General features: G+C 48.4%; 1 protein-coding gene across 2 annotated transcripts in view; it reads left to right on the forward strand.

The window, feature by feature from the left end:
- ANO2 (anoctamin 2) overlaps nucleotides 1-14,632 on the forward strand; it is a 353,918-nt gene that overhangs the window by 69,324 nt on the left and 269,962 nt on the right. For both annotated transcript variants that reach the window (XM_062195454.1, XM_062195453.1), the window contains exon 3: nucleotides 1,439-1,537. In XM_062195454.1, the coding sequence (XP_062051438.1) occupies nucleotides 1,439-1,537 (99 nt within the window). The remainder of the gene's footprint in view (nucleotides 1-1,438; nucleotides 1,538-14,632) is intronic.

Here is a 14,632-nt window from a genome sequence, read left to right on the forward strand (position 1 = left end):
GGGCCACATTAGATCATTAACATCATCTAATTTTCAAACATACACTACTGCCTTTCATTTGCTCCCTGTTCATTTTTGGGTGAAATCAGCACACAACCCAATCACTTGTCCTGGGACGTAGCCCTGTGTTCTGTATTCACACTGGAGCCCTGTTCGCGATTTATGTTCATGCCGTTACTTTGAGTTGCACTATGTTAATTATCTACATCACTATGTTTAAACTCAAGTGTATTTGGGACTATAGTACAGCATAACAAAAGGACAAAAATGCAAAACTGAGCAATAAACAGTGAAAATATGTGAAGGGAAACCAATTGCAATCTGCTCACCGACTACCAGCAGTGGTAAACTGACCAATGGTTGTCAAGAGTGTAATGGGGCCGGTGCCATGGCTCACTAGGCTAATCCTCTGCTTGAGGCACTGGCACCCAGGGGTTCTAGTCCCGGTTGGGGCACCGGATTCTGTCCCGGTTGTCCCTCTTCCAGTCCAGCTCTCTGCTCTGGCCTGGGAGTGCAGTGGAGGATGGCCCAAGTGCTTGGGCCCTGCACCCGCATGGGAGACCAGGAGGAAGCACCTGGCTCCTGGCTTCGGATCAGTGCAGTGCGCCGACTGAAACTGCCATTTAGGGGGTGAAACATCAGAAGGAAGACCTTTCTCTCTGTCTCTGTCTCTCACTGTCTGACTATGCCTGTCAAAAAAAAAAAAAAAAAAAAAAGAGTGTAATGGGGGGTGGGCATTTGGTGCAGTGGTTGGCATACTCCTTGGGACAACTGCAGCCCATATCACACTGCTTGGGTCCCAGCTCTGCTTCTGATTCCAGCAGACTATGGGAGGCAGTGGATGATGATCCAAATACTTGGGACCCTGCCAGTCACATGGGAGATGTAGATGCATTTCCAGGCTCCTGGCTTCAGCCTGGCCCAGCTCCAGTTGTTGCAGTCATTTGGGGAGTGAATCGGTGGATGGAAGATAGTCTGTTTCTCTCTCTCTCTCTCTCTCTCTCTATCTATCTCTATCTCTATCTCTATCTCTATCTCTATCTCTATCTATCTTTATTTCTGTCTCTGTCATCTCTATCTCCTTGCCTTTCAAGTAAAATGAAAATAAATACATAAAAGTTGAAAACAATAATGGAGTTTCTGTGAACATCACAATTACTCACATTTCAGATCTGTGAACAAAATTGTTTGAACTCTTCTTTCCCTCTGAAGCCACTGTACTTCGGCCACTACTCTATGTTTTTTGATGAGAATATTTCTGGAACACAAGCCAAGCAAAGAATTGGGTATGGGTGGGAGGGAACTTGGTCCCTGGTGAAATTTGAAGAGAATGAAGTAGAAATGGAGGGAGCAACGGTGCAGACTTGGGAGAGTTGGGGAACCAAGAATGTAAGCCATGTCCTTACGAGTGTTTCCATTTCTTCTTTGTACCTTGCAGAGTAAAAGCCAGGGATCCGTCTTTGTCCGGATACACGCCCCGTGGCAGGTGCTGGCCAGAGAGGCAGAATTCTTGAAGATCAAAGTTCCCACCAAAAAAGTATGCATACATTTCTCCTGGGGTCTGGGCCTCTGGACGGGCGAATGTTGCAAATAGTTTGGGAATAAGATTAGGCGGGAGGTAGGTTTTGTCGATTGCAATTGTATTTGCCTCCCCAGGGATAATTAATATGTGGCCATGATGTGGGCGGGGCAAGAAGGAGATTGGGGAATGGGGAGCGGCATCTTTCTCTCTCAGAATAGCAACCCAGTTGTGCTCAAGGAGAAGCTAGGCCTTGCCCTGGTCCAGGTTTGTCATCTCTCTGTTATATCCTATTTCTCCTGCTTCTTGGGGATTGCAACACTGCCCGACAGAGGGTAGATAGCAATGAGAGCAGCCAGCAGGCAGCCCCACTGATGGGTCCACATCGTGCAGGGGAAATAGCACCAGACTTGCCAAGGAGATACCTGATCTGCTTGTGATTCTGCCCCTGAAGATTGAGTGGTGGCAGGTTCCACCCATCTGTTCTGTAAGATGGACGGTTCTCATTCAGCTGAAGAATCTGGGCGGTGTTTGCGACATGTTCAGGCCATGTTCAGGCCCTTGTCTGGGCTTCTGATTCAATTGGTTGGTGTGGGGTTAGACTCTGGCTTTGGTGTTGGGAGAAACCTTAAATCCCAGGAGGTTATGATGCACACTGGGAGTAATAGCCACACAACTGGGGATGTTGGAGACAGTTTTCAGTTAAATACTCCCTCTAGAGTTTATTTTATAAAAAAAGGTCTTATTTATTTTTCATTTTATTTTAAAGACAGAAAGATGGGGAAGGTAGGCAGGGAGGGAAAGGAGAGAGGGAGAGAGAGAGAGAGAGATATCTTCCATCCACTGGTTTACTCCCCAAATGGCCACAGTGGCCGGAGCTGGGCCAGGCCAAAGCCAGGAGCCAAGAGCTTTCTCCAGGTCTCCCACATGAGTGCAGGGGCCCAAGCACTGGACTGTCCTCTGCTGCTTTCCTAGACCATTAGCAGGGAGCTGGGTTGGAAATGGAGCAGCCAGGACTTGCACCAGTGCCCATATGAGATGACAGCACTGCAGGTGGTGGCTTAACTGGTTACGTCACAACGCTGGTCCCATGGTTCATTTTTCAAATGCTAGCAACAGCCAGGACAAAGCTAGGAGCCTGGAACTCCATCTGAGTTTTCCATGCGGGTGGCAGGAATCCAGTGACTTAATTCTTTATCTACTGCCTTCCAGGGTGTTTGTTAACAGGAAGTTGGATCAAAAGTGGGGGATCCAGGGGCCCGCGCCTGCAGTGCCGGCATCCCATATGGGTGCCGGTTCTAGTCCCAGCTGCTTCACTTCTGATCCAGCTCTCTGCTATGACCTGGGAAGGCAGTAGAAGATGGGTCCCTGCACCCACGTGGGAAACCCGGAAGAAGCTCCTGGCTCCTGGGTTTGGATTGGCTCAGCTCTGGCTGTTGGGGCCATTTGGGGAGTGAACCAGCGGATGAAAGACTTCTCTCTCTCTCTTTGCCTCTGTCTCTCTGTTACTCTGCCTTTCAAATAATAAATAAATAAATCTTAAAAAAAAAGAAGAGGTCAAGGATTCAGTACTCAAACCCAGGCGCTCCAGTTATATGATGCAAGCATCCCAAGTGGTAGCTTAACTGCACTCCAAATTCCTGCTCCGTATACAATTAGAAAATACCAGGGCTGGCGCTGTGGCGCAGTGGGTTAATGCCCTGGCCTGAAGCGCCAGCATCCCATATGGACGCCAGTTCGAGTCCTGGCAGCTCCACTTCTGATCCAGCTTTCTGCTGTGGTCTGGGAAAGCAGTAGAAGATGGCCCAAGTCCTTGGACCCCTGTACCCTCGTGGAAGACCCAGAAGAAGCTCCTGGCTCCTGGCTTCGGATTGGCACAGCTCCGGTCATTGTGGCCAATTGGGGAGTGAACCAGCAGATGGAAAACCTCTCTCTCTCTCTCTCTCTCTCTCTCTCTCTCTCTCTCTCTCTCTCTCTGCCTCTCCTCTCTCTGTGTAACTCTGATTTTCACATAAATAAATAAATAAATAAATAAATCTTTAAAAAAACAACTAGAAAATATCCCCAGGTAATTCCTAAGGGCTGTATCTCCTTGTGTAAGAAAATCCAACAAATAGCTCCAAAGAGAGAGGAAACTGTGTTCACAGATTCCTTTTTTTTTTTTTTTTAAGCATTTCAGGGGGAAGGAGTAGGCTATTGATTTCGACCCTCTGAGATGTCTGCTAGGGAGGTTCTGGGGCAGATGAATGTTGTCGTTTAGCCATGGGTCATTGTGGGTGTGTTCTCTTCCTCTTGCTCTCTCCCTCTCGCCCTCTCCCTCTTTCTCTCTCATACACACACAAACACGCACATGCACACACACACACACACTCCTAGTGTTGTTCCACAACTGGGACCTAGCTTTTCAGGGTTCATCTTTATCATTCTAACCATTGTCACCATAATTCCCACCATCCTCACCATTAACAGAACTCTCTCTTCTGCTGTCTACGCGACCACTATTTCACCTGCCTTCTACTCGCCATCCCTACTGTAGTCAGCAGCTCCATCCTGACCTACATCGTTGGCTGTGCACTTCCGTCTTCACGACCCACAGACCTACTGTCTCCATCAGTCATCACTCCTCACACACCAGCCTGTGACTGATGCCACCGCGGAATCCCTGACTCAGACCAATGTACTCTGTGGGTTCTGTTCCTGCAGATTTGTCATGGTGGGTAACACCTCCAAGGCAGGTGGACAAACATGTGAAACAATGAACAACACAGACATGAATGCTAGCTGTAGATATTTGCCATTAAAAGGCGCATGTTTGACCCACAAATGTGCTGGTTTCCCAAGTACCACCCTGTGAGGGCTCCCCCTCAATCGCACCGCTGTGTGTTTTGTGTCCTCTTAGTCCTAAGACCACCATCCTCAAATATAGGTGCCATATTGTTCTGGACCTCGGCTCCTGCTTGACTGACGCTGTCCCAGTCTCCTGGTGACTCGACCAGGTCTCAGCCTGCGAGGGAGGCTTCTGCTTCCTTTTGGCAGGTGCTAACTTGGCCGGCCCTTTCATGATTCTGCTGCCTTCCTTATATCCCTGATGTATGCTTCTCCTTTCGTTTTGGTCTCTCTGAACCACTCATGTTCTCCTAACCTCGCTCTATCTGTGTCTTCTTCCTTATGTTCTAATCTCTGCTGGCTGATGCTTGGAGAGAAGGGGCGCGAAAGCCTCCTGCCCACACAGTTTGTTCTCCAGGGTGATCCGTAGCATCAAACCCAGGAGCAGGCGTGTCTGTGCCCTTCTGCCCTGGCCATGCAGGCCTGTTTTGCCTCTCTGCTCCCCTTTCCTCCTGCTTCCACGCTCATGCTGCCCTTTCCTTTGTTCTCTCCCTTCCGCCCTCCTCTCCTGCTGCCTCCTTAGCCTTCCTCTGTCCTTTGCACACCCAGCGTCCTCCTCACGCCTCTCATTTCTCTAATCCCTGCTTCTCCGTGTTCCCAGACTCAGCCCTCCGAGTAGTGCCTGCCTCTGATTCCTCTTATCTCTGTGTTGTCCTTTCTCAGGCTTCGAGGGCATTCTTCTACCTTGATGCTATCTCTGCCCTCTGAGTTTCAGTGCCTTATGTGTTAGCCATGTAGAATCACCATCTATAGGTTAGGTAGAGCTTCCCTTGAATGTCTAGATCTGATCATGGTGGAGACACATACAAAGTGACCATCTCTGGGTTTCCCTCCCCCCTTTTCATTCTGATGGCGTAAGGTAAATGCTTGGAATAGATTTCTAGCCTTTATTCTGTACTTATTATCATGTGATGTGGGAGTGTCATCTCATCTTTCAGAGTCTCCTCTTCTTCTAGGAGATGGGCATAATAATACATGCACTTTTTCTTAGAAAACGATTATGGGCCGGCGCCGCGGCTCAATAGGCTAATCCTCTGCTTGCGGTGCTGGCACCCCAGGTTCTAGTCCCGGTTGGGGCGCTGGACTCTGTCCCAATTGCTCCTCTTCCAGTCTGGCTCTCTGCTGTAGCCCGGGAGTGCAGTGGAGGATGGCCCAAGTTCTTGGGCCCTGCACCTGCATGGGAGACCAGGAGAAGCACCTGGCTCCTGGCTTCAGATCAGCGCGGTACGCCGGCTGCAGCGGCCATTGGGGGGTGAACCAACGGAAAAAGGAAGACCCTTCTCTCTGTCTGTCTCTCTCACTGTGTAACTCTGCCTGTCAAAAAAAAATGATTATGAGCATCTTTTGTTAGAAATATTTATTTATTTATTTGGAAGAGTTGGAGAGAAAGACACCCCCACACACACACACACACACAGAGAGAGAGAGAGAGAGAGAGAGATCTTCCATTTGCTAGTTTGTTCCCCAAATGGCCACAACAGTTAGGGGTGGGCCAGGCTGAAGCCAGGAGCCAGGAGCTTCTTCTGGGTCTCTCAAGTGGGTACAGGGGCCCAGGCACTTGGGCCATCCTCTGCTGTCTTCCCAGGCACACCAGCAGAGAGCTGGATCAGAATTGGAGCAGCAGGGACTTGAACCAGCACCCACATGGGATGCTGGCATTGTAGGCAGTGGCTTAACCCGCTGTGCCGCAGTGCCACAGTGCTGGCCCCAGCATACAATTTGTCTAGAGTGCTGTGGAGATGCAGGAGTCAGTTCCTGGGCCCGTTTTCTCAGATACTTTAAAGTGCATTCTCAGTTCCTAGTCCCTCAGCTAACTTCCTTCCAGACTCCACAGGCAGCCAGCGCTGACAGACCTCCCAAGCTCAGAAAGCCTTATCGAGGCCCCTGGCCTGCAGAAGCCAGCCAAGCCCTCAGGGGCCTGATAGTCCAGGGGTGCGGCAGGAAGAGCAACAGGCCCTGATACCAAAGCAGTGGTTCAGCCCTGTGTCAAAAAACCGTGAGCACAGCAGACTCTGCACGTCACTGTGGTGCGCTGGGGACCCTGGGGAGAGGCAAAGCCATGTGGTTGCTGCAGCCTTAACAGCAGAACTTGTCCCAGGTCTGGATCTCGGACTGGACACAGGTGGACTCTTCTGGCGTCTTTCTGCAGGTTCAGCCACATGGCCCTGGACTGTCTTTGTATTTGTCGGATGCAGTGGCTTATATTTGACCTCATAGGAGTAGTATAAGCAGGCGAGGGGCTATAACTCTGTATGCTGGGTCAGGTGCATGTGTTTGTAAAAATTAATCTGAGACTCTGATCCCAGGGTGGGGAGAGTGGGGGTTCGTGGCGCTCCCGAGATAAGAGAGGAGCATGGTGGGAACCCCAAGGCAGGCCAGTCTAGGGAGACTAGTGTTGGCCCCAGGGCCACTTCTCGCGTTTACTTGTGGGTCTGGGTGGTGACTAGGGTGAGACTAAGCCATGTTGCGGATAACAGCATCCTGGCAGTGGGGGAACGTGGTTGGGGGGAGGAGGCATGGTGGGGGTCAGTTATACATCCTCCAGGCCGCTGGAGGCTTGGATCATAACCCAGCAGGGTCCAGAGAGACCGGGAATATGGGGAGGAAATCACGAAGTTGAGATCTCAAACCTGGACAAATCCATCGTAATGCGTCTGGGGACTCGGAGTCCTGAGCACAGATATTAACTGGGAGGGGGGCTCTTAGAAGCAAGCATTTGTTTTCCAAAAACAACAACAGAAGAGCCAGTGCTTCGTGAGCGACACTCCACATCCATGTACAGGAGGGGTGGGGTGGCCTGGTCCTTGGCCCCAAACAGCAGGGGAAGGTTTGAGATGGGCGTGGACCGGGGGCAGGTGCTTTCTCGCTTCTGCTCATTGCTGAGGCGGCCCTTCTAGACGGCGGTCGCCATTCAAGCTTATTTTCTCATGCACTTTGTGTTGTTTAGGAAGGAGCAGCCCCTTTCTGACTCCTGACTTTCTCGTTCCTCCAGCCTCTCGCAGAGCCCAGGCTGGGGCGGCTTAGGGGGTTGGGATCTGTGCTTCTTAGGCAAGACCTCCTTGTTGGTGAGCTAATGCTCATCCAACCCGAGTCCACTAAATGTGGACAAAGTGACAGGCCTGGCCTGGGTGGATGCAAAGTGCTTTTTGTCCAGGCTGTTAGAGCTGTGGTAGCGCTTGTTAATACAGTGGACTGTTACTGCAGGAGTCTCAATTACTGTCCCTAGGAGCCTGAAAGGACCCCAGCTTATGAGTCCTTTGTATGCAAGGAGATGCTGTTAACTTCCAGCAAGTCATGCTGTTTAGGAAAGCAGGCTTCCAGCCCCAGGTAGCACCCCCCCGCCAGGAGTACTAAATGCTGTTGTGAGGAGTGGTGATGATGTGCGTGGGGTGCCTGGTGTGGAGGCACCCACGACGCACAGCTGTTGTTGCTGGTGGTGTTTGGTGCTGTTCTTGTCCACGGTGATGTGTGGAGGGCAGCACACTTGCTGCCAGCTCAGGGCTGTTCCTTTCTCCTCTCCCCCTTTCTCTGGCTTCACAGCCAGCATCTGCAGCCTTGGGGGAGACGGGCCCAGTTCCTAACTCTGCCGAGGCAGCCAGAAGCCCAGACGTGGAATCTGTGGAGAGGCAGGAGCAGATGGCCTTCAGACTGTGGGCTGGGAGATGTCTGTTTCCTAGAGCGTGAGTCCTTGGGGCCTCTGTAAGCATGACGGCTCCATGTGCGAGGTCTGTGGTGCAGCCCCTGGGAAGCCAGGCCCGGCCGTGGGAGGGCGAGCGTGAAGGCACTCATGTCAAGGGACAGACAGCAGGTGCGACAGGTGGCGACCTCGAGTTTTACTCACGGCTCTGCCCTCATGGGCTGTTTCATTCACATCTCTCTCTGTGTTCCGGAATGGGCCTTGGGATGGATTGCTACCACAAGATGAATTAAAAGGGATCAATTTCAAACTGGACAAATAAAAAGGAATCCTGTAATGGGGGGGGGCAGGGAAGAAATTTAGGGGAAATCAGGATAGTAGAAATTGGAAATAAAGGTGATTGAGGTTGAGACAAAATTTCATTCTGAGTTTCCTAGCCAAGGGAGAAAGGATTATGGCTCCCATCATCTGTGTAAATAACTATTTTGTCGAATGGCACAAACTTCTGTTTCCAAATTTTTTCCTGTTGCTAAAGGATTTGAACAATATTAGAAGGGACTGTGTCTTTAGTAATGAGTTCATAGAAAGTGTTGGAATATTCTCTGTATGGCCATTTCTTTCGAAAAGTATTTAATTAATTAATTTTAAAGGCAGAGTGACAGAGAGAAAGAAAGAGAGAGATTTTCCATCTGCTGGTTCTTTCCTCAAATGGCCACAAGGACACCAGGAACCTGTAACTCCATCCTGGTCCCCACGTGGGTGACAGGGAACCAAGCACTTGGGCCATCTTCCTCTGCTATCCCAGGCACATTAGCAGGAGCTAGATTAGAAGTGGAGCACCCAGGACTCAAACTGGCACTCGGTATGGGATGGCCGTCTTGCAAAAGGTGGCTTAACCCACTGTAGCACAACACCGGCCCCCTTATATCCAGTTCATCAGCTGATTCTGGATAAAAACTGAGGCTATAATGTTAAACTCTAATTCAGAGAGAGTTGTATTACAAGTGATGCAATCAAATTTCTCCCGAGCTAATTTGATTCAAAGATAAAAGAGCAAAAATGCCATTGATACTTAAAATCTCTCCCATGGAACCCATGTTTGGAAATATTTGTCCTTATTATATTGCATCTATTAAAGAATGACTCACCACCTTTTCATTAATGGAAAAAAAAAACCCTGCCATTATGGATTTTCTGATCAGTGTGAGAAAATCTATGTTTCCACAGTGAGCTGGTGTAATTCTAGTTGGAAAGCATGTTTTAGTCAGCTTGAGTGGCTCCTGAGCTGGAAAATACTAATTTTATTAAGCTTTGGAAATTATTGGACGCTGTCCCTCTAGAGATTTTTTTTATGTAAAGGTTGACTTATTTTATTTGAAAGTAAGAATTACAGAGAGCGAGCGAGAGAGAGCAAGCTTCAATCTGCTGGTTCACACCCCAGATGGCTACAGTGGCCAAGGCAGGGCCAGACTGAAGCCAAGAGCCAGGAACTCCATCCGAGTGTCCCATGTGGGTGGCAGGGGCTCAAGTCCTTGGGACATTTTCTGTCACTTTCCTAGGCACATTAGCAGAGAGATGAATCGGAAGTAGAGCAGTTGGGACACGAACAAGCATCTGTATAGGATGCTGGCTTTGCAGGCTGTGGCTTAACTGACTACACCACAATGTGGGGGCCCAATACATTTATTTTTAAAAAGATTTATTTATTTATTTGAAAGTGAGAGAGAGAGAGAGAGAGAGAGAGAGAATGAGAGAAAGGTCTTCCATCTACTGGTCACTCCCCAGTTGGCTGTAGTGGTCAGAGCTGTGCCAATCTGAAGTCAGGAGCCAGGAGCTTCTTCCAGGTCTCCCATGTGGGTGAGAGGCCCAAGGACTTGGACCATCTTATACTGCTTTCCCAGGCCATAGCAGAGAGCTGGATTAGAAGTGGAGCAGCTGAGACTCGAACCTGCACCCATAGGGGACGCTGGCACTGCAGGTGGTGGCTTTACCTGCTAAGCCATAGTGCCGGACCCCAGTCAATTTTTTTTGTAAAGATGTGCTTGAGTCTTTATTTGGGAGCCTGTGAATGTGACTTCTTTTTAGAAGATTTTTATTTATTTATTTTCACTTTATTTCAAAGGCGTGAGACACACACACACACACACAGAGAGAGAGAGAGAGAGAGAGAGAGGGAGAGGGAAAGGGAGAGAGAGAGAGAGAGGGAGAGAGAGGGAGAGAGAGAGAGATCTTCTATCCACTAGCTCACTCCCCAAATGCCCATGACAGCTGTGGTGACACCAAGATGTAGCCAGGAACCAGGAACACAATGTAACAATCTGAATCTCACATGTGAGTGACAGAGACCTAAGCACTGAAATCCTCACCTGCTGCCTCCCAGGGTGTGGTTAGCAGGAAGTTGACCTGGAAGCAGAAGAGTCCAGACTTGAACCAGGTGCTCTGATACAGGATGTGTGCATTGCAAGTGATGTGGACCCTGTGCCAAACTCCTGCCCAACTGGATTTGATCTTATTGGAAAACAGCTATAATTCAGTGAGGCTCTTGAGGTGATGTCATGGCGTAGCTGGGATGGGCCCTAAATCCGATGACAGCTATTCTTACAGAGAAGAGACAGAAAGAGACTGGAGACACGGGACCCACAGGCAAAGGCTCAGTGAGGAAGGGCTGGGGCCTGGAGTGAAGTCCCAAGCTGAGGGTTGCTTGGGGCTGCCAGAAGCTGTTAGAGCCCTCGGAGGGGGTGCAGGCCCACTGATACCTCAATTTCAGACTTGCGGCCTTGGCAGCTGTGAGAGAACAAATGGCTGTTCCAGGCCAGCCAGTTTGTGGGAACTTGTGCTGGCAACCCTAGAGCAGACAAATTGAAGACCTGAGTCTCTGGTGGGCTTGTTGGCTTGTTTTGCTCCCCAAGGATCTGCTTTGTATCTTGTAAAAATGCTTGGCGCAAATAAATAATTAAATTAATAATTTTAAATATAATTGATGAAGGACTCAGCAGATAAGGCCACTGCTTTCGATGCCGTCATCCCATATGAGTGTCGGTTTGTGTCCCGGCTGCTCCACTTCCTATCAAGCTCTCTGCCATGTCCTGGGAAGCAGTAGAAGATGGCCCAAGTCCTTGGGCCCCTGCACCTGGTGGAGACCTGGAAGAAGCTCCTGGCTCCCAGCTTTGGCCTACCCCAGCACTGGCTGTTGCAGCCATTGGGGGAGTGAACCAACAGATGGAAGATCTCTCTCTCTCTCTTTGTCTCTTCTTCTCCTCTTTAACTCTGCCTTTCAAATAAATAAACAAATGTCTAAAAAATAAATGTAATTAATGCTTCTCACGTGCTGGAGCAGTTGATGGGAACCTTGGTATGTTATTGTGCTTTTATCCATACAACAACAATATGAGATAGGTGCTAGCTTTAGCCCCATTTTATAGATGAGGAAATTGATGCCTGTGGGGCCAGTGCTGTGGCATGATAGGTTAATCCTCTGCCTGCAGTGCCGGCATCCCATATAGGCACCGGTTCTGGTCCCAGCTACTCCTCTTCCGACCCAGCTCTCTGCTGTGGCCTGGGGAGGCAATGGGGGATGGCCCAGGTGCTTGGGCCCCTGCACCCAAGAGGGAGATCTGGAGGAGGCTCCGAGCTCCTGGCTTCAGATTGGCACAGCTCTGGCCGTTGTTGCCTTCTGGGAAGTGAACCAGCAGATGGAAGACCTCTCTCTCTGTCTCTCCCTCTCGCTACCTGTAAATAATAAATAAAATAAATAATAAATAAATAATAAATAAAATCTTAAAAAAAGAAATTGAGGCTTGGAGAGGCTAACATGTTTATCAAGGTCACTAGAAGTTCATCTGAAGGGACTAGATCCATGGACTCAGAACCATGTCCAACTCCAAGGCCATGTTCCTACTTGCTTACTTTACTGAAAAATCTCTGAGTTGGTGTGAGGCAGTGGGTAGCATGGTCTGGAATGGTGTATCACAAACTGTATTTTACAGAATGATAATCTTTGGTTTTACTGAAGATAAGTTTTTATGGATTAAAAAATTCAACAATAATTACTACCATTGACCTGACTTGTTAAAAATGCCGAGAAAATTATTCAGTTTTGTTTAATTCTTTTTCTTCTTCACACCTATTACTATTTCAGGGAAATAATATTCTGGGGGAATTCTGGAAAATTCCACCCTGGACTCAGTAACCAGAGACTGGGAGAGACAACCCGTTTGTATTTCCCCAACAATGTGTTTATCATTTTTATTTATTTGAAAGGTAGAGAGAGGGAGACAAACAGAGATCTTCCATCCTTTGGTTCACTCCTCAAATGTCTGCAGCTGTCAGGAGCTGGGCTAGGGCAAAGCCACGGAGCCCAGAGCTCAGCCTGGTTTCCCGTGTGGGGATCTTGAGCCACCACCTGCTGCCTCCCAGGATGCACATTAGCGGGAAGTTGGAACTGAGCTGGGATTTGAACCCAGGCACTACAATATGGAATGTGGGTTTCCAAAGTAGTGTGTGAACCACTGCCCCAAATACCTGCCCCTGAGTTTTCATTTTTTAAATAATTGTGGGCTAGCTCAGTGAGCTACTTGACATTCCCTGGATTGCAGCTTCTTACCTACAAAGTAAGGAGGATGGACTCCAAATTCTCCCCGTGTAAACCAAGTGACGACTTGTGAATTTGTTTTTCTTCCTTCTCCTTCCTTGAGTTGCTGGTGTTAGCAGAGGGTTCTGGGGACAGATACCCTTTGAGATTATTCATGCTTTGATGGTATACAGATATCTCAGAGCAAAAATGTTATACATTGGCCATCTCTTGGAACTGTGCCTTTAGTGAGATGGTACACCTCGCCCATGGCTGCCTATCTGTATCTGGGTTTGCCTGCATCTCCAAGCCTCCTAACCATTACTGACTGACCTCTCAGCTCTGCTACCTCCACTGGACCACTCTCCTCTAAACCATGCCTCTCCTGGAGCCTACCTTGAACACCCCAATTTATTTATTCATCTATTTAAAAGATCTATTTATTTATTTGAAAAGAAGAGTGATGGGGGTGTAGGGGAGATTGATCTTGCGGCTACTGGTTCACTCCCTAAATGGCTGCAACATCGGGGCTGGCTGGAGCCAGGAGTCAGGAACTCCATCCTGATCTCCCATGTGAGTGCCAGGGTCCTGAGTACTTGGGCCATCTTCTGCTGCCTTCCCAGGTACATCAGCCGGGAGCTGGATTGGAAGTGGGAGATGCGGGACTCAAACTGCTCCTATGTGGTATGAGAGTGTTGCAGGCAGCAGCTTAGCTCATTGTGCCACAATGCTGGCCCCGATCTCCCTAATTTGAACTCTCCTGATTTAGACTGTTGTCAAAAGAATGCATTTCACTCTGTCTTCCATGGGCTAGAATTTTTCCAAGAGCTTTCAATATTTGTCTCTGATATTCCAATGATGTTCTCATTCCCTGAATAAATATGAAGGTACTTCCAAAAGCTCATGGAAAATGGAATTAAAAGTTTATTTTGGTACAGAAAACACTTTAAACTCTATATGTACATGAGGCCTTCATGGAAAAAGCCAATTGTGAAAAATTATGTGTAGACTCCAATTGTTTTTGCACCAAAATAAACATATCTCTTAATTCCATTTTCCCATGAGCTTTTAGAGTACCCTTGTCCTACCCCTCCTTTGCACCCCAACCTAAATCTCACTTCTCCCATAGTCCCTCCCTTACTCCCTCGGCCTGGACTGACCTCACCCTTTTTGGATTTCTAGTCAACCCACAGCCAAACTTTATCTTGCCCATTAATTTTTCTTCAACTACTTTGGGTGCCTTTAGTTTTGTGACTCCAAATATACCACAAGACCTCCTGGGAGCAGGAACTACATTTTATATTTCTTCTGTATTCCTGGAAAACTCTAATATGGTGTTCCATAAATAACTGTTGCTCAGTAAGTACTATATTTATTGGCCTATTGATGCCAAATAATCCTCGCCTCTTCAGCTCCAGGATCCCTTTTTGGGTCATGGTTCTCAGCAGAGCTTCCCCAGCATGATAGGTATTTTAGTTCATTTTTGTACAGGGTCACTTCAAAAAGTTCATAAGACAAATTGAACTGAAAAAACAGACTTACTTTGGCACAGAACTTGTGGAATCCATGCATGGTGTTTTCATCATACACTTTTTTCATGAACTTTTTGAAGACCCTTATGCATAGGCCATGCAACACTCAGGAGCAGGACTCAGCCCCTGCTCCCTCCTCAGCCTGGGCCACCTGCTTCCTCCTAAACCATTTCACTAGTTTAGCAAATCCATGAGCTTTATTGAAGATGGAGAACTTGGAGATGCGTGGTCACGGGGAGAGGAGTCACTGCCCACTCAAGTCTTCAGGATGTCTTCCTGCTCAGATGCTTTTTATTCCTGTCGTCAATTACTTTTAAATGAATGAGAGCTGTAGTTGTTTACATAGGGTTGGCTGGCTGGAGGTGGGGCCTTCGTCTTGTTGTCTCTGTCTGTTCTCAAACATTTGTTTTTAATAGAGGTGCAGCTGAGAGGGTGGTGTTTGTATTTCGTATCTTTATGGGCTTTTGGGTGCATGCTCTTTGGTTGCT

Source organism: Lepus europaeus, chromosome 6, assembly GCF_033115175.1.
Source record: "Lepus europaeus isolate LE1 chromosome 6, mLepTim1.pri, whole genome shotgun sequence".
Classification (NCBI taxonomy): Eukaryota; Metazoa; Chordata; class Mammalia; order Lagomorpha; family Leporidae; genus Lepus; species Lepus europaeus.